Source organism: Narcine bancroftii, chromosome 1 (genome assembly GCF_036971445.1).
Source record: "Narcine bancroftii isolate sNarBan1 chromosome 1, sNarBan1.hap1, whole genome shotgun sequence".
In the NCBI taxonomy this organism is placed as follows: domain Eukaryota; kingdom Metazoa; phylum Chordata; class Chondrichthyes; order Torpediniformes; family Narcinidae; genus Narcine; species Narcine bancroftii.
Window position 1 is genome coordinate 161,162,803 of NC_091469.1, and position 18,010 is coordinate 161,180,812.

Here is an 18,010-nt window from a genome sequence, read left to right on the forward strand (position 1 = left end):
AATTAACTGGAAATTAAAGAGTTGAATCGCATGGTATAGGTTGAACTAAAGTTCCAGTTGTTCAAGGCCCTCCTCCACACCAAGCCCAAGCAGAAATTTCGGATTCGGACACATTCTGTTATACAGAAGGACCAGCTTCTGATAAATAGCAAGGATTTTCCAGTCTTTTTCCTTTGGTTTCATTGAGAGGTGAAGTGTTTGAACATGTTAAAGGTGTTGCAGAGTTTACAGAGCATTTAGTAGGTCACTGGTTGCCATGAATTCAGATAACACTGGTTTTTATTGTTAATTAACAATGTGCTCCTTTGACACGTCTTATGGATCTGAGGGTAAATGCCCAGAAACAGACTGTACACACTATACAAAGAAACCACAAAGTGGCAACGCCAAAACATTATTCTTCAAAGCCACGCTGCTTTCTTTAAATTATACACAGCTTTATGAAATATTCTCTTACGGAAAATATAAATAATTTCTTATCTTTAATCAGACTATGTTACAGGTATACATACAAATCAGGTTCATGTTCAGTGACCTTTGCACACCAGAACATCCCAATAATGTAGCAGCTTATCACATGGAAACAAAACCTAACACATTCACGACGACGGTTCTGCCTCCCCTTGATGCACACACTTTCACTTGGGAGTTGCTCTTCTCCAACTAATTATTCCTTGCCTTCAAAACACCCCAAAATTGCAAACACATTTCATGGATGACGAGATTCATTCATGCAATTTGAGACCACAAATTCTTTTCAACCTCATTCCCAAGTTTGAGGAAGTGCTCGCGCCTTGTGGGTTGGCAAGTGACCGACAGAGCACAAGATTCAAAGACCAAGCAGGAAGAACAAATGCACACACAAACCACAAGACGAAGGAGGATTCCTGCATGATCTTATTTACCAGTAAGATCTTGGGTACAGCAAATGGCAAAGATGATCAAATCTAAGTTAATGAATAGCTGACCGATCTCAAGTGGATTGAAAGTCTGACAGTGAGATGGTCACGACCATCGTTCACTGATTGAGCTTGATTAGTGTTCTGTACAGCATGCTGCATGGCAAGGGAGGCATGGCACACTGCTGTGGGAACATCCAGGTGGAAGACAGTACCTGTGAGCTGTATTCATGTTACAATTCCATATGCAGCTTCTGTCCCACAAGTCCCAGAGGGGTGAATCTGGACTCATCCCTTCGTTCTCTCCTCGCTGCTGGAAGTTGGTATCTGCTCTGGGAGTGAAAACACCTCAGGCTCTCTGCACTTACAACCAGTCATGCAACAGAGATTTCTTGATCTCCCAACTCTACTGCTGGACCATAAATCTGATCCATTTTCATTCTCCCATCCACTCGAGAGCAGTATTGAGAATAATAATTATCGTTTGGACAGAAAAGACACTGCTCTATCTACCTACCATCAGAACAGGTGAGAGGCAGCCCATTAGAGCTTACTGCCCCCAAAGACCACGATTACCATACCAGCTTGAGTGGTAGGCCTGGGTTTTCTGAAGTAGTATTTGACAAGGAAGCAATCAGCAAACACTCCTTGACTCTATCGAGTTTGTTGCTGTACAAAAAAAAGTCCAGAAAATCCACCAACTTGCTGCCCGGTGCTGTGATGAGAAATTCCTTCCTTCAATCTTAATAATGCACACATAATCCATCTGTTCTAGGAAAGTGGCAGCAGGAGGTGAATTGATACCCTCCAGAAACTCAATGTCACCAATTTCAAGTTTCTGCAAAGCCCACCCATGCAACCCTTGCCTTAGACACGTGCAGTTCTATAAACAAGCACAAGACTTTGCATTACCCAACAAGGTTCTGAAGGCCATGCATTCTAGTGTTGACATTCCCCCTGCTACAGGTTAACATTGGGCCCTCAGGCTGCCTAGAACATTAGATGCATTCCAACTGAAGTGAGAACTAAGGGTCCCTTGTAATGATGGAAAAGGAGTGAGGCTTTATGTCATATGACACACATACCTGCACCTTCCAATGTTCTCAAGACTGGCAGAACACGAGTGCTGCCTCTGGCTGGGACCTATTCAAAACTGAGAATCTGTTGATTCCCAGGCACCATCTCCACTGATCGAAATACCAGAATTGCTCCACTGCACCAAGCAGAACCTTCTGCACACTAACCATGGAGAAGCAGCGTACCTGTTCAATAAACAATCTGCTCAACAGGAATTTGTTTTTTGGGGACCCCCAATCCCACTCCCGTCCTCCCCTCCTTGCAATGAAGGGCTGTAGAGTGATGTACTGTTCTCTCACCGTAATGAATGCAGGGAGAGGACCAACGGCAGCAATGTAATAAGTTCACAGTTAGAAACCACCGACTAAAACACAGAGAGGAGCGGGGGTGGGTGGGAAGGATATGCAGGGGACAAAGCCAGATAACAATTGGCAAAACATGAATGGGAGAGCAGCTGGTAAGCAGTGATACCGATCTGCCAATTTGATCATTTGGACATGACAGGATTTTATATTCCAAAGACCTTAACATAGAGGAGTGTCCTATGTATCTGAGACTTGAGGAGATCCAAGGAATCCAGGGAAAGGTTCCTATGGACCCCGGGGAGAGGTTCCTAGGCAATATGGGGATGGGGTCCAGTATACCTTGGCATCCTTGTTGGAGAGAAGGAAGGGGTTATTAATAACCTGGGACTCGAGGACAATGGAGAGGAGACAGATTTCAAACTATTGCCCATCCCTCTAATGCAGCAGTCAATAAGTGTTGAGTAAAGGAAGATCTGACTGTTCCTGGGCAGAAACTCCTCTCCCTATGATCCCATGATAACAGTCTCCTAGTTACAGCCAGGGCGAGGTGCTGGCTGGCCCAAACAGTCTGGGTCCCAAGGCATCGCACTATTGGAATTGAAGCAATCTGCAGTTAATGCTCTCACATAAAGCAAGGCTGCAGCAGACATCTTATTCCACTGGCGCCCATTCAACCAGTATCGTTTAAAGAGATTATTGCAGTATATCCCTTTCCACAAACCATAAAAAAAAAATTGAAAAGAACTCTCCCACCTTGGAACAGGGGTATTGAGACTTAGCACAGGTCTGAAAATAAACAAGGCAGTGGTGGTAAGAGTAAGAAGATTTGGGATGAGTTGTTCATCACTGCAGTGGCATCGAGCAGCCAAACAGGGGGAAATCCATCAGGTAAGGCAAAATTCCTAGAATTGTGTATACTGAGAACTTGTGTCCAATTTTCTTCATACCTCCAGTAGTGTTAAGAATACCTTCACGTTCAGGATAGAGGAAAGGGAAATAAATAAGAACGAGCTGGAATTGGACCGGGATCTGCACGTACCAAGCAGATTTGGGTGCTGAGTGGACAGTTCTTCCACGCTAGTCGAAAGGGTGCATGTGTTGGTACCAGTAGATCCTGGCTGAAGTTGGCCATGGGTCTCGTGAAATGGCAATGCTTTAGCTCGGTCTCAGTCAGGATTCAAGGATCAGTTCAACTTCCACGCGCTTCGGTAAGGCGAGAGTAGTGTCTGCTTCCTCGTACAGCTGTCAGAAACCAGAAACGTGGTCAGAGCACACACAATTAAAAGCAGCTTGCCATAGCGCACGAGACCTACATCAAGATCTCCCAGTGATAGAACTTAGCCAGAGAGCATGAAAAATATTGCTCAGAAGCATGGATAGGATGGGTGTAAAGGAATGATTCAAACCCAGGCAGATGGAGCATTAGGTTGGCGATATTTTGATGATCATTCCTTGTACATTTCCATCCAAACAGCAATGGACCCAGCTCCGTCCGAACCCTGTGGCGCATCACTAGTCACAGGCCTCCAGTCTGAGAAACAACCATTTATTCTGCCGTCTCTCCTTGGATCACGTTCCAGAGCAGCCTACCGGGCAAAACCTTATCTAATGCCTTGCAGCTCTGTTCTCATTAACCTTTTCAGTCATATCTCAGGTTTGTGAGACATGACCTCCCAGTTACAAAACTGTGCTGAGAATCCATAATCGGCCCATGTCCATTCAAGTGCATGTATACCTTCTCTCTCAGAACACCCTCTGGTGATTTACAACCGCATGTTGTTCCTCAGCTTTTCCACACAGCCCTTCTTGGACAGGGGCACATTTGCCACCCTCCAGTCTTCTGGCCCCTCACCTGTACTTAACCACAACTCAAAATCTCAGCCAGACACTGCCAATTTCCTCTTTAGTTTCCCATGGGGTCCTTGGGCTTATCTGAACATGTCCAGATTTGTATACTTTTATTAGATTAGGAACACGACCTTCAGTATCTCCCCAAATTGTACTACCGATTACTCTCCAGACACTACCATTGACTTGTCCAAGTTCCCCAATCCTCATGCCTTTCTCCACAGTAAAAACAGATTATTTGTTGAATGTTGTTATTAAAGATGAGGGAAAACAGGGATTAAGAATTGGGAAATCTCTGAAATTCATCTATTTTAATGCCAGGAGTATTGTAAAAAAGGTGGATGAGCTGAAGGTGTGGATTGATACTTGGAAGTATGATGTGGTAGCGATTAGTGAGACATGGTTGCAGGAGGGATGTGATTGGCAGCTGAATATCCCTGGGTTTCGTTGCTTTAGGTGTGATAGAGTCGGAGGGGCAAGAGGAGGTGGGGTTGCATTGCTTGTCAGGGAAAGTATTACAGCGGTGCCTAGGAAGGATAGATTAGAGGGCACATCCACGGAGGCTATTTGGTTGGAACTGAGGAGTAGGAAAGGAGAGGTTACACTTGTAGAGGTGTATTATAGACCACCCGGAGGGGACTGAGACCGAGACAAGCAAATCTGTAGGGAGATAGTAGATATTTGTGATAAGCACAGGGTTGTAATTATGGGAGATTTTAATTTTCCACATATAGATTGGGAAACACATTCTGTGAAAGGACTGGATGGGTTAGAGTTTGTGGGCGGAAGGTCCTGTTTGACCAATCTGATTGAATTTTTTGAAGAGGTGACTAGGAATGTGGTTGAGGGCAGCGCGGTGGATGTTGCCTATATGGACTTCAGTAAGGCCTTCGATAAGGTAACACATGGCAGGTTAGTTAGGAAGGTGCAGTCTTTAGGTATAAATTTTAAGATAGTCAAATGGATTGAACATTGGCTGAAAGGGAGAGGCCAGAGAGTGGTAGTGGATAATTGTCTGTCAGGTTGGAGGCCGGTGACCAGTGGTGTGCCTCAGGGATCTGTATTGGGCCCATTGTTGTTCGTTATATACATTAATGATCTAGATGATGGGGTGGTGAATTGGATTAGTAAATATGCAGACAATACTAAGATAGGTGGAATAGTGGATAATGAAGAAGGTTTTCAAGGATTGCAGAGGGATTTGGGCTGCTTAGAAAAGTGGGCTGAAAAATGGCAGATGGAATTTAATGCTGATAAGTGTGAGGTGCTTCATTTTGGTAAGAAGAATCAGAACAGGACATATGTGGTAAATGGGAGAGCATTGATGAATACAGAAGAGCAGAAAGATTTAGGAGTAACGGTACATCGTTCCCTGAAGGTAGAAACTCACGTGAATAGGGTGGTGAAGAAAGCTTTTAGTATGCTGGCTTTTATCAATCATTGCATGGAATATAGGAGTTGGGAGGTGATGTTGAGATTGTATAAGACGTTGGTGCGGCCTAATTTGGAGTTCTGTGTGCAGTTCTGGTCGCCTAATTATAGGAAGGATATAAACAGAGTGGAGAGAGTGCAGAGAAGGTTTACCAGAATGTTACCTGGACAGAAGGGATGCAGATGGGATGTTTCCAAGGATGGGAAAATCCAGAACCCGGGGCCATGGTTTGAGGATAATAGGCAAACCATTTAGGACCGAGATGAGGAGGAATTTCTTGACCAGAGGGTGGTGAATCTGTGGAATTCATTGCCACAGAGGGCAGTAGAGGCAGGTTCATTAAATATATTTAAGAGGGAATTAGATATATTTCTTCAGTATAAGGGTATTAAAGGTTATGGAGAGAAGGCGGGGACGGGGTACTGAACTTTAAGATCAGCCATGATCTCGTTGAATGGCGGAGCAGGCTCGAAGGGTCGAATGACCTACTCCTGCTCCTATCTTCTATGTTTCTATGTTTATTCCTGTCAACATTTGAAATGTTTCAATGAGATCTCCCCTCATTCTCCTAAATTCCAACGAGTACAGACCAAGCATTCCTCATGCGATAACCATTTCATTTTCGGAATCATCCTTTTGAACCTCCTCTGAACCCTCTCTAACGTTAGAATATCCTTTCTTAACCGAGGAGCCCAAAACTGCTCACACTACTCCAAGGGAGGGCCTTATAAACCTCAATATCACATCCCTGCTCACCACCAAATCAACCTGAAAGTTTCCCATCCCAGGTATTATAACATAACATAACAATTACAGCACGGAAACAGGCCATTTAGCCCTTCTAGTCCGCACCGAACCAAACACCCCTCTCTAGTCCCACCTCCCTGCACAATGCCCATAACCCTCCATCTTCTTCTCATCCATATACCTGTCCAACCTTTTCTTAAATAATACAATTGACTCCGCCGCCACTATTTCTCCCGGAAGCTCATTCCACACAGCTACCACTCTCTGAGTAAAGAAGTTCTTTACTGTAAACCTTCGCAGAAATTTCCAATACATTACTGACCTTCCTTACACAAAGAGACCAAGTGTACTCCAGGTGTGGTCTTAATGATGCCCTGTAAAACAAACCACCTGACCTGTGCATTCAAATTCCCTAGCAATTCACATCAACACTGAACTTGGTTTCTCTTCCCACAGCTGGATCTGACCTGCTGATAATTCCAGTTTTTATTTTACATTTCCAGCATTTGTAGTTTATTTGATTTTGATTAACTGGAACATTCCATTGCTGTAATGATATACTGGCCTTCTGTACAAGTTCACAAGTTAAAGGAGCTGAAGCAGGCCATTAGGCCCTTTGAGTCTCTTCCGTGACTCTAAACTAAGCTGAATTATGCTCACACCTAGTTCCAATTGCCAGCCTTTTCCCCATATCCCTTGATACCCTCACTAATGAGATACTTCTCCATTTCCTGTTTAAATACTCCCAGTGATCCGGCCTCCACTGCTTTGTGCGGCAGTGAGTTCCACAGATCCACGACCCTCTGACTAAAGAGATTCTTCCTCCTCTCTGTTCTAAATTGGATAGCTAATTTTAAGACAATGACCCCTTGTCCGCGATTCACCCATCAAGGGAAACCATGAAACCAAAATCCTTGGGTCCTTCTGCATCTCATAACTGAAAACTAGCGCTGTTTAGATAACGGGTGTTCTTTTTTTTAAAAGTCCACGCCAAAGTGAATAATTTTACAATGTCACAAATTATATTCCATTTCCAGATCTCTACGAATCTATAAATTTTTAACCCCACCTTAATGTCCCACACTGAACTCCCTTGCCCCTCCACCAGAGAACAAGTGCCTCTTCAGGTCAAGGGGGACAGAGATCAATTGCTCCCTATCTCCCAAAGGTGAAGATACAGCAAGTATTGAAGAAAGCTGATAATATATTATCCTGCATTGCAAAGTATAAAACTTGGGACATTCAAATGTAAGTTTACAGGTAATAGTGAGAATAAGCCTTGATCTCCATAGAATGATACAGCCCAGTACAGGCCCTTTGGCCCACAATACAACTTACTCAAAAAAAACCTACCCTATCACATTTAAATTCCAGCCTCCACTATCATCCCTGGCAATGCATTCCAGTCACCCAAAACTCTCTGTATAAAATAACTTACTTCCACCCTGTGACCTCCAAGTCACCTCTCAATCTTCTTTGCTCCAAAGAGAAAAGTCCCAGCTCTGCTAACCTTGCCTCATTAAGACACGTTCTCTAATCCAGACAACATCTTGGTCAATCTCCTCTGCACCCTCTCCATAGCTTCCACATCCTTCCTGTAATGGGGTGACCAGAACTGAACACAATACTCCAAGTGTGGTCTCACCAGAATTTTATAGAGCTGCAACATTATCTCTTGACTCTTGAACGCAATTCCCCTGACTAATGAAGCCCAGCATACCACAGGCCTTCTTAACTACCTTATTTACCTTGAGAGATTTATGGATTTGGACTGTTAAAGTATCCTGCATAAACCATGTACTCTGCCTTCAAGTTTGACCTTCCAAAATGCATCACCTCACACTTATCCAGATTGAACTCTATCTGCCACTTTTTCACCCAACCATTCACTATCCACCACACCATCACCTTTCATGTCATCTGTAAACTGATTGACCCATTCTTTGTCTAGGTCATTTCTAAAAGTCACAAAGGGCATATTTAAGGAATGATGTACTTTCACTGAGAGGTAGTGAAGAGTGGGTTGATTAGGTTGGCTCCTGGAACAAAGACAGGAAAGGATGAACGTGTAGTCACTGGAATTTAGAAGATTGGGAGGTGATCTAATAAAAAAAATGGGAAGGGGTTTCGACAGGGAGCATGCCAAGATGCTTCCATCACTGAGTTATCCAGAACCAGGGGGATGCTTCAGAATAGGGGCTTGCACATTTCAAAAAGAGGTTTGTGGATCTTTGCTGCCCAGTGTGTTGGTAGCAGAGCCAATGAATACATTTAAAGTTACACTGTGGCAGATGTAAATTATGGACATATGCTATCAAGTTGAAATTGGATGAATAACAAGACCACAGCTCAGGTTTCAACCAGAGAAGAGCAAAAGTATTTATTGACGTGCTGTCAGGCTTGATATAGACAAACAACAGGTGACCTGGCGTCATGACATCTGGAGTACTTACTACCTCATGACATTCACGTTGAGTAGGCCTATGGGTGCTGCTGAGTCACTAAGGCTGGTTGCCAGTAGATAGGTAACTTGGAAAGGAACAGGGCCTCAAACAGGAAGCACTTTGTGTGTTCGACTGCAAGGGCCACCAGCTCCTGCATCAGTTCTGCAAGTTGCAGCCAGCTGTGTGGCTGGTTTGCCCAGAATGGCGGAAAGTGGATGCTTATGGCGTAAATTGCCACGAGGGTTCTGTTGGTGGCAGTCACTTGGGCTGTGCTAAAGGCAGAACTACTGAAATAAATGCTCTCCACACCATGTAAACCAGTCACTACCGTTTATTCAAACAACACGTGTTCCTTTTTAGGGGAGGCAACAGGCTCATGGGAGTGATGACATAAAGCTGCTGTGAGGCCTGGCCGTTCCCCTGGCAATGTGCTCCTGCAGCCTGAAACTTCTACGCGGTTGGGGGGGGGGGGAGGGGGGGGGGGTGGGAAGCATGTGCCCTGCTGCGATTCGGCCCGTCATGTGCAGGATTGACCCACTATCCTGTTGCCCTTGCTTTGTACCAATGAGCTTTCTCATTGTAACACCGTGCTCGGCAATTGTGCATGTGTTTCTACTCTGTGTGGCCGTATGAACATTAGAGCTGAACCATTAGACCGCTAGTGGAAGAACCCCTCTCACTGTAACATAAATAATGAACAATAAATTTGAATTTCTGGCAGATGTTTTCATTCACAGAAAAAAGGCAAAATATTTGTTGAATTCCACTGCATTTCCTGTTGTTATAAATTCTCCCATCTGGTACAGAACTTGGTTAGGTCAGCCCAGAGCAAGGAAGTGAACTGGGGCCATCCATCCGGGATGATGTGGGTCGGGACTCCGAAACGTGTGACCCAAGGCTCTGGCACAAGTCTCTGTGTCACATGTGGGTAGGGATATGCCTTCCAGCCAATGGGTGAAACAGTCGATTATTGTGAACAGTCACCGCATGCATTGGCTCACAGGGAGTGGGCTGCCCATGACCACGTGCTCAAATTGGCACTGCACCAGCTCGGAAGTCTGGAGTGGGGCCTTGATGTGCCTGTGCACTTGGCGTGTTGGCATTGCCCACACGAACTTATTGGACAACAGGCGAACCATGGACTTTATGGAGGGGTGGAACAGGCTGTGGATTGGTAAAACACCTGCCGTCGCCAGGTGGCGGTAGGATGGGTTTGGGGAAGCCTGTGGATATGTCGCACAGTAAGGACGGGCCCCCAGTGAGGGGAAGGAATCGCTAACCTTCAGGCTGGTGATGGCCTGGACATCTACATCCTCCATTTGGTCCTTGGCCAGCTGAGCGACGTTGAGCCCCCCTGAGGGGGCAGCAACCATGGGTCTGGATAATGCATCGGTCACCACATTGGACTTGCCTGCGATGTGGCGGATGCCTGTTGTGTACTCCGGAGTGTATATATGAGTGGTTTGTGGTCTGGTAGGCAGTGAAAACCCTTCCTTCTAACATGTTCTGGAAGTGTCGTATTGCCAGGTTCAGGGCCAACAGCTCACGGTTGTACGCGCTGTATTTGAGCTCTGGTGTCCGGAGATATTTGCTGAAGAAGGTCAAGAGGGACTACTGCTCGACAACCCATTGCTTCAACATTCTTGTGCTCTGTCAGACACAGCCATTGTAAGGGCCAAGGCGGAAGTAGAATGTGGCCTGTTCTAGTGCCACTTTCATGGTCTGGGAAACTTCTGATTTCCGGAGTCTACTGAAGCGTCTTGTTGCTGAGCTTGATGAGGTCAAACCGAGGGTGGCTGCTCCCAGGAGGAAGCGTCGCTAAAAGTTCACTATCCACAGGAACTCCTGCAGGCCTTTGACTGTGCTCGGTTTGGGGAAGTTTTGGATGGCTTCGTCCTTGTCCAGCAGCCATTTGGCTCCCTCTTGGGTGATATGGAAATCAATTGTCTCTAGGCCAAACTGGCACTTGGCTGGGTGAATCAGGTGCGTCCAGTGTGTGTGCTGGTATCGGGGCTGGCGATGAAGATGAAGTCAAGGTCCCTGTCAACCACGTCCAGGAGCTGTTGAAACATCTGGGCTATATACAAAGGAACTCAAAAAGGCCAAAGGGTGTGATGCTGGCTGTTTTCAGGATGTTGTTGGGATGCACCGGAATCTGGTTATACCCCTTGGAAAAGATCTGGCAGCCCTGAAGTCTCATGGCGAAGTCCTGGAGTGTGGGATAGGGCACCTACCTGGGACTGTAACGTCATTTAGTTGCCTGAAATCGCCACAAGGGCACCAGCCATCAGTGCTCTTCTGTAGCATGTGCAGTGGGGAGGCCCAGGTTCAGTTTGAACGGCCTCCACGGTGACGAACTCAGTCTTGGCTTGCTGGAGTTTGTCTTGTGGGAGGTGCTGTGCCCTCGCGTACACTGGAGACCCGGTGGTCTCGACGTGGTGCTCCATGCCATGTGGCGGTCTAGCGTCTTGGAAATTGGGTGCAGTAGGGCCAGGTACTTGGCCAGTAGGCGGGCTTACTAGTTTGGGTCCAAAGTTTGGATTCCTAACGGCAGAAAAGGTTGTTGCCGCCGAGTAAGGAGGTATGACTGGAATGTGGTCGCGTCCACCAAAAGTTCATGTGCCCAGGGAAAATCTGCTCTGAGTAAGGCCTGTCCCAAGGCCGTGACTGTGCACTTCCACTAGAAAACTGTGTCTACGTCGTGGATTGTGACCAGGCGGGTGCCGTAGCTTGGGATGGAGGAGCCATTGGGCTGCTTGTAGAGGGAGGCCCTTGGGGTTGTGTTTGGTCTCGAAATATGTTGGTGGGACGAGGCTTATCTCAGCGCCCATGTCGACTCTTTGTCTGCTGGTCCCTAAGGTAGAGAAGGCCTTTAGAGCACCAAACGCCAAGGCCACTATCGGCGGCCGGCCTGCCCGTTGCCATGTTTGGTTTAGCGGTGGGGTAGGAGCAAGGAAGGGGTGCACCGCTGGGTGTTTCAGCCCCCATCTGTGGTAGTAGAAGCAGCATTCGCTCTGTTTGTCTGGGCGCTTGTTGCGCTGTGGTTGAGCTGTAGCTATGGCTGGGGGGGCTCGGCGGAGGTGCTGAAGCGGTGGCGCCCACAGGCTGCACGTGGATCGAGCTCTGTTGCGGGTATGGAAAAGTCTGCCTGCTTCCTTGGCTACCAGATGTGGGGTGTGGGGTGTTGGAAACTGCCAAGGAAACGTGTTCTGGCAGCTTGGAGAGGGAACAGGGCCTCGAAAAAGTAAACAGTGAGTAGGGCCACTATTTCGTGCATGAGCTCGAAGGGGTTTTTAAATTGCCACGGTCTTGCATATTTAGGATGCAAACGGCATGCTTGTGTTCGCTGAGTTCCAAGGAATCAAGAGGGAAATGCTGGAATTGCTTGTACTTACGCTCCATGGAAGGATTTTCCACAAAGGAGCTTACTTTGGTTGTGGTGGCGGCGTCCAGGGCGGTGACGACGTCCCAGAACTTGGTGTCCTCTGATGTGGAACTGGGACTCAGTCAGTTGCAGCCAATTCCTGGACTGGTTTGCCCAGAAGGGCAGCAAATGCACGTCCACTGTGTTGGTCACAGCCATTGCGACTGTAGTGGAGTCAGTATCCTGCATTCTGTCGCTTTCGAGGTGGGTTCCAAAAACATTGGAACTGTCAAGGTCACTACTGCAGCATCTGTTATGGCAGCACTATGGAATCAAGAGACGTCCACACGGTGCGAGGGTGAACTAGTAACTGACTTTATCATTTGAATTCCTCGCGCTACGCACAGGGAAACACCCACTTCCAGTGATGTGTGGGCCGGCTTCCAGAAGTGACGTCAGCATGTCATGGCGTCAATCCCTGAGCGGTGGTACGCCACCCAGAAATGGTGATGTCCCCTGGGCAACACATATCGTTAACTGTGGGCTTCTCCTCAGGAGTAAAAGGGGACCTGCACCATTTTAAGTCAGATGACTGGGGCAGCGATTCGGCCCCTATAATCGCGCGGTCGCTAGGCCCGTTACACAATGACAATGACAATTTTTCTCAGGCAAAATATTTCATTAACAAATGGGTCTAGAGCAGTGATTCTCAATGTTCCCTTCCCACTCACGTACCACCTTAAGTAATCCCTTACTAATCACAGAGCACTGATGGCCTAGGGATTACTTAAAGTGGAATGTGAATTTAAAAGGTTGCCCACCCCTGTCCTTGTCTCTCCCTCCATGGGAAATGACCTTTCTACATCCACTCTGTCCATGCCTTTCAAAATTTGAAATGTTTCAATGAGACCCCCCCCCCCCCCATTCACCTAAATTCCAATGAGTGAAGGCCAAGAGCTGTCAAACGGTCCTCATAAAATCCTTTCAATTCCGGAATCATCCTCGTGAACCTCCTCTAAACCAACTTCAATTATATCCCTCCTCCTGCGCCTCCCTCTTTACTCAACACTACCTACTCCTCTACCAACCTTCGTATCATCTGCAAACTTGGCCACAAAGCCACGCAAGGAATGGGAGAGATCGGAAATGGATTTCTTTGCCTCTATATTTACTTGACAGACAGCCTAGAGAAAGTGAGGCAAAAGAGCAGTGATTCATGGACTTTATACAGATTGGTGGGACGAGGTGGAAAAATAGCTTGGCATGGACTAGATGGTTCTATACCAAGGAGAAGAGTTCCGTTTCTCCACTCTAACCCTGTAAATGAATTCCATCATCCTGAGAAAGGGTTAATATTTCAACACCCTCTCTTAGACCTTCACAAAAGTAATGACAAACAGAAGTGGACTCAATATTCCAGGGTGGACTAACAAGCATTTGCACAGGTTCAATATTTTGTACTCCATGTCTTAAGGCATGATTCCATAAACAAATCTGCCATGGGTTGCTTCCCATGGTAGTCTTGGTCAAGAAGGCACAACTCCAGGATAAAAGGGCGTCAATTTAAAATAGAGACGCGGAAAAGGTCTGTGGAAGCAAGGTCGTTTAAGCCAGAGATTGACAGGTATTTGATTAGTCAAGGTATCAAGGGTTATGGGGAGAAAGCTGGGGTATGGGGCTGAGTGGGAGGATGGATGCATTCATGATAGAATGGCAGAGCAGATTTGATGCGCCAATTGGCCTACTTCTGCTCCAATATCTTTTGATCTATTTCTAAATAAAATATGAACTTCTCTCTCATTTTTCAGGACAGCACTGTTTCAGAAAATGATCCTTAAGACTCAAGAAATTCACCACTGTTTACTTATCTCAACCTATACAAGAGACTGTAGAACCCATTTGAAGGAAAGTGCGATTTTTATGAGAACCACACAACTCCACGTGATAAACACGTCAGGAACTTACCGGCTGGAACTGAACATCCTGGAAGAGTTCTTGGATAAATCTACGGGAGGGTAGTCTGAAGGTGCAATTTGCCAGTAAGTTAGAGACCTCAGAGTACAGACAGATGTCGTCAAAAGCGTGAGGGAACTTTTCCTTTATCCTGGGGAGTGAAAAGAGAACAAGGATCTGAGAGTTCAACCAGCAACACATTCAAAAATCAGAATCTATTGCCATGAACAAGTCATGAAATTCATTGTTTTCCAGCAGCGTGACAGGGCAAACGTCCATCTTACAACATCACTATAAAAATAAAAATTACAGTGGACAAAAAGTAAGGCAGTGTCTGTGGTCCATTGATTATTCAGGAATCTGAAGACAGCGGGGAAGATGCTGTCCTTGTGCCGCTGGGTGCTTGTCTTCAGGCTCCTGCACCTTTGTCCTGATGGTAGCAGAGTGAAGAGGGCATGGCCTGGGTAGTGGGGGTCCCTGAGGACAGAAGTCACTTTCTTAAGACACCGCCTCAATGGAGTGAAGTCCATTGTGATGTCGCAGGCCGAGTTACCAACTTTCTGGAATTTCTTCTTGTCCTGAGAGTTGGTATCTCCATTCCACAAAGTGATGTAACCAACCAGAATGCTCTCCACGGTCCACTTGTAGAAGTTTATGATGGTCATTGGAGACATACATTCAGAATCTCCTCAGACATCTCAAAAAGTATAGCTGCTGGCAAGCCTTCTTTGTGATTGCATCTAAGTGGAGGCTCCACGACAGATCCTCAGCGATGTTGACCCCCAAGAAACATGACATCAGCAATCACCAGGACAGAAGACACCTCCCCCTCAGTTGGGTGGTTTGGGCTCCATTCCAGTGTGTTATTTATGTTTTTCCTTACTTACTTTGGCTTGGCGACGATTTATGGAGGGGTATGTCCACGTCTGCTGCAGGCTCGTTGGTGTCTGACAAGTCCGATGCGGGACAGGCAGGCACGGTTGCAAGGGAAAATTGGTGGGTTGGGGTTGGGTTTTTCCTCCTTTGTCTTTTGTCAGTGAGGTGGGCTCTGCGGTCTTCTTCAAAGGAGGTTGCTGCCCGCCGAACACCACTTAAAACAGCAAACACAGAATTTTGCTATTGGTTCTTTCCTGCAAGAATCACACCATGAATTCCAGTGGTGGGAGGGAGGAGTAGACAGATTGGAGTGCCACCAGAATTTCAGGGTCTTCAAGGAAAAATTAGAATTCAAAGAATGGGGGAGGAATCCAGACTAACAAAAGGTGCTCATTGGATGTGATAAGGGACAAAGTGAAAATTTATTATTTCCGGGACAGGGAAAGCAGAAGAGACAACAGGAGCCAGTGGGAGTGGGGGGAGTGGTGGGGTGAGGTTTAACAAAAGCCAGAGAAGTCAATATTAGTGCCATCTGGTTGGAATACGTTTACGGGGGTGGGGAACACCTCAGTCTGGCAGTGCATGAGACCATGGACAGACATGTCAGCAATGGGAATGGGATGGAGAATACCAGATGTCTGTGACATCCTGGAACGAAGGAAAGAATGCCATAGATGTAGCAATGAAATTAGTTCTTACGTCAAGAGACCCGTTTCGTGGCCTTTTGTCCCAACTGAGCTGCTCAAATTAATGACCAATCGCAATACTTCTTTCCGCAGCAGAACTTGACAGGCGGGCTTGTTGTCCAGGACTGGCTTCCCTGCAGTTTAAAACAGGTGATGCTAAAGGAGCAGACTCAGCACACTCACATGGACACTCATTTCCGCAAGGCTTACAGCGACATCTCTTGGCCAAACAGTCCCTCCCTCATTCTCATTCACTCTGTTCATTGAGTCTCCTCTCCTCCCCCCACCAAACTCACCAATGCAAATGCCCAAATTACCAAGCTCTTCTCTTAAACAGATCACCTCAATTCTGACCTCCCAAGGCAGATCCAGATGGCTGCATGTCTTTTTTGATTGAGAACAGGACTGATCCTACTGCAGGGGATTTGACAGCTGCTCGGATCTATAACAGTGCTGGCCTACCACTACCGGACTTTGCCAGCTGTCAAAGCACGGGAACCACACGCTGGAAGCTGTTAATCTCTCTCCGTCAATGGGGAGAGCTGGAGGCACATGCTGGGCAGTTTAAAAAGCCCAGTGCGCTGGTTTGGAAGAGGTTATTCGGTGGATTGGACTGCAGGCAGTCAGACAGCCCGTTTGACTGGACGTGCTCTCCTGGCAGCTTCAGTGAGCCACACGCTGAGTTGCTTTAACACAAATGCTAGCACTGCCATCTGGAGCTGCAGGTCAGTGCGCTCACCCAGTAGTTTTAGTGGAGAAGGGAAGACTGAGCGAGCGACTTTGTCCACAGGTGTCAGCACTGTTGCCCTGACAGCAGTTTGGGGAACTCTGATACCTAGAGTGTGTGTGGAACTGACCAGTGCCTCTCTCGTCCCCTTACAAGAGGAGGGCTTTGTGTGACAGGAGTCACCCTAAAGAGGGTTTCGGAGGAGTCACCCTAAAGAGGGTTTCGGAGGAGTCACCCTAAAGAGGGTTTCGGAGGAGTCACCCTAAAGAGGGTTTCGGAGGAGTCACCCTAAAGAGGGTTTCGGAGGAGTCACCCTAAAGAGGGTTTCGGAGGAGTCACCCTAAAGAGGGTTTCGGAGGAGTCACCCTAAAGAGGGTTTCGGAGGAGTCAACCTCGTGGGGTGACCAGGAGGTCAGTGTGAAAATTCCTGGGTGAAGGAAGTAAAGGTGGTTGTTGCCACATTCAAAACTCAAGCCAGTCTCATGTTCCCCTGACAGGGTTGGAAGTCTATAGGGACCATGGTGATCTGGATACTGCCTCAAACTAAAAGGCCAATGGGTAAGGAAACAAATAATCCCAAGCCTGGAGACCAGATCCAGGAGCTGTTCCCTCTTGACTGACAGACTTGGCGCGACTGACTTGGGGGTTTTGTTTTGGGAATTTTGGTGATTTTTCTGGGGCATTTGAGCTTGGACTGTAATGGTCTGGGTTTTTCCCCCACGTACGCTGTATAATAATCTGTTGTTTGTATAGAGTTGCCATGAAGGCTGGTGTTTGGGTGTTAAGTTAATTGAGTTAATTCTATTATTGTTAGTTTATTCATAAATTTTGTGTTAAATTTAAAATGTGTGTCTCAATTGCTACCGGGGAGCGTAACACTGCATCAAACCTCAATTCCCCTCCTTCCCCCACTCAGCTACTGAAGATGGCGGTGCTTGCAACCATTTTACTGGGTACCCTTGTGTCTCACATAACTCCTCTTGGAAAAAAGGTGAGGCACCAGTTCACAGGCTCCAATTCCACACTCACCTATTATTATATCAACGCTCTTGGTGCTGCTTGCAGACCCCTGTGACACCGCATCGCTGCACCCCGAGATCCCAGATATCTTTGAGGAGTGAGATGCGACTTCTAGATGGGTGTGGATTGGAATGGTGGGCAAACAGCAGTCAGAGTAAAGAACGTCTGGAAAACCTGAAAACATAGCAGCACTTTTACCAAATGTAGTTCTATTGAATAGCTTATTATCTCATCCCTTCAAATAATATGGATGTCATTGGAGAAAATTATCAGTGTAAAATGGTGAAAGACTCCTAAATATTCACAGATATCAGGGGTATATAAAACACAGACAGGCGAGGTGGCATCAATGAGCACAAGGCAGTGTTGGTCAGAGAGAATCAATTTGGTTCGAGATGAGATGAGAGCACATTACTGAGACTATTCTGTAAGAGCAGAAATCTGAATGAAAATTAGGGTTGTATAAGTGCTTATGGATATGTGGTATCTGTGTCTAATGAAGGATTGAAATACTGTAGCCATTCTTAACCTATTTTTTGGCTGTGCCCCCCCCCCCCCCCCCAAAGGATTCTGCTTAAAGTCTGGTATGGAGGTGACAATTCACAAGACATGAACGGGCTACAGAGGGTTGT

At 46.6% G+C, this 18,010-nt stretch overlaps 1 protein-coding gene across 8 annotated transcripts in view; it reads right to left on the reverse strand.

Moving 5' to 3' along the window:
* Nucleotides 1–261: 261 nt before the first annotated feature.
* Nucleotides 262–18,010, reverse strand: part of LOC138735618 (rapamycin-insensitive companion of mTOR-like) — a 265,357-nt gene continuing 247,608 nt past the window's right edge. For 7 of the 8 annotated variants that reach the window (XM_069883715.1, XM_069883692.1, XM_069883723.1 and 4 more), the window contains 4 exons: nucleotides 17,388–17,552; nucleotides 15,645–15,765; nucleotides 14,082–14,220; nucleotides 262–3,523 (listed from right to left, as the gene is read on the reverse strand). In XM_069883715.1, coding sequence (XP_069739816.1) covers nucleotides 3,452–3,523; nucleotides 14,082–14,220; nucleotides 15,645–15,765; nucleotides 17,388–17,552 — 497 coding nt within the window. In that variant the 3' untranslated portion in view covers nucleotides 262–3,451. The remainder of the gene's footprint in view (nucleotides 3,524–14,081; nucleotides 14,221–15,644; nucleotides 15,766–17,387; nucleotides 17,553–18,010) is intronic. The other variant, XM_069883709.1, reaches the window with a different exon arrangement.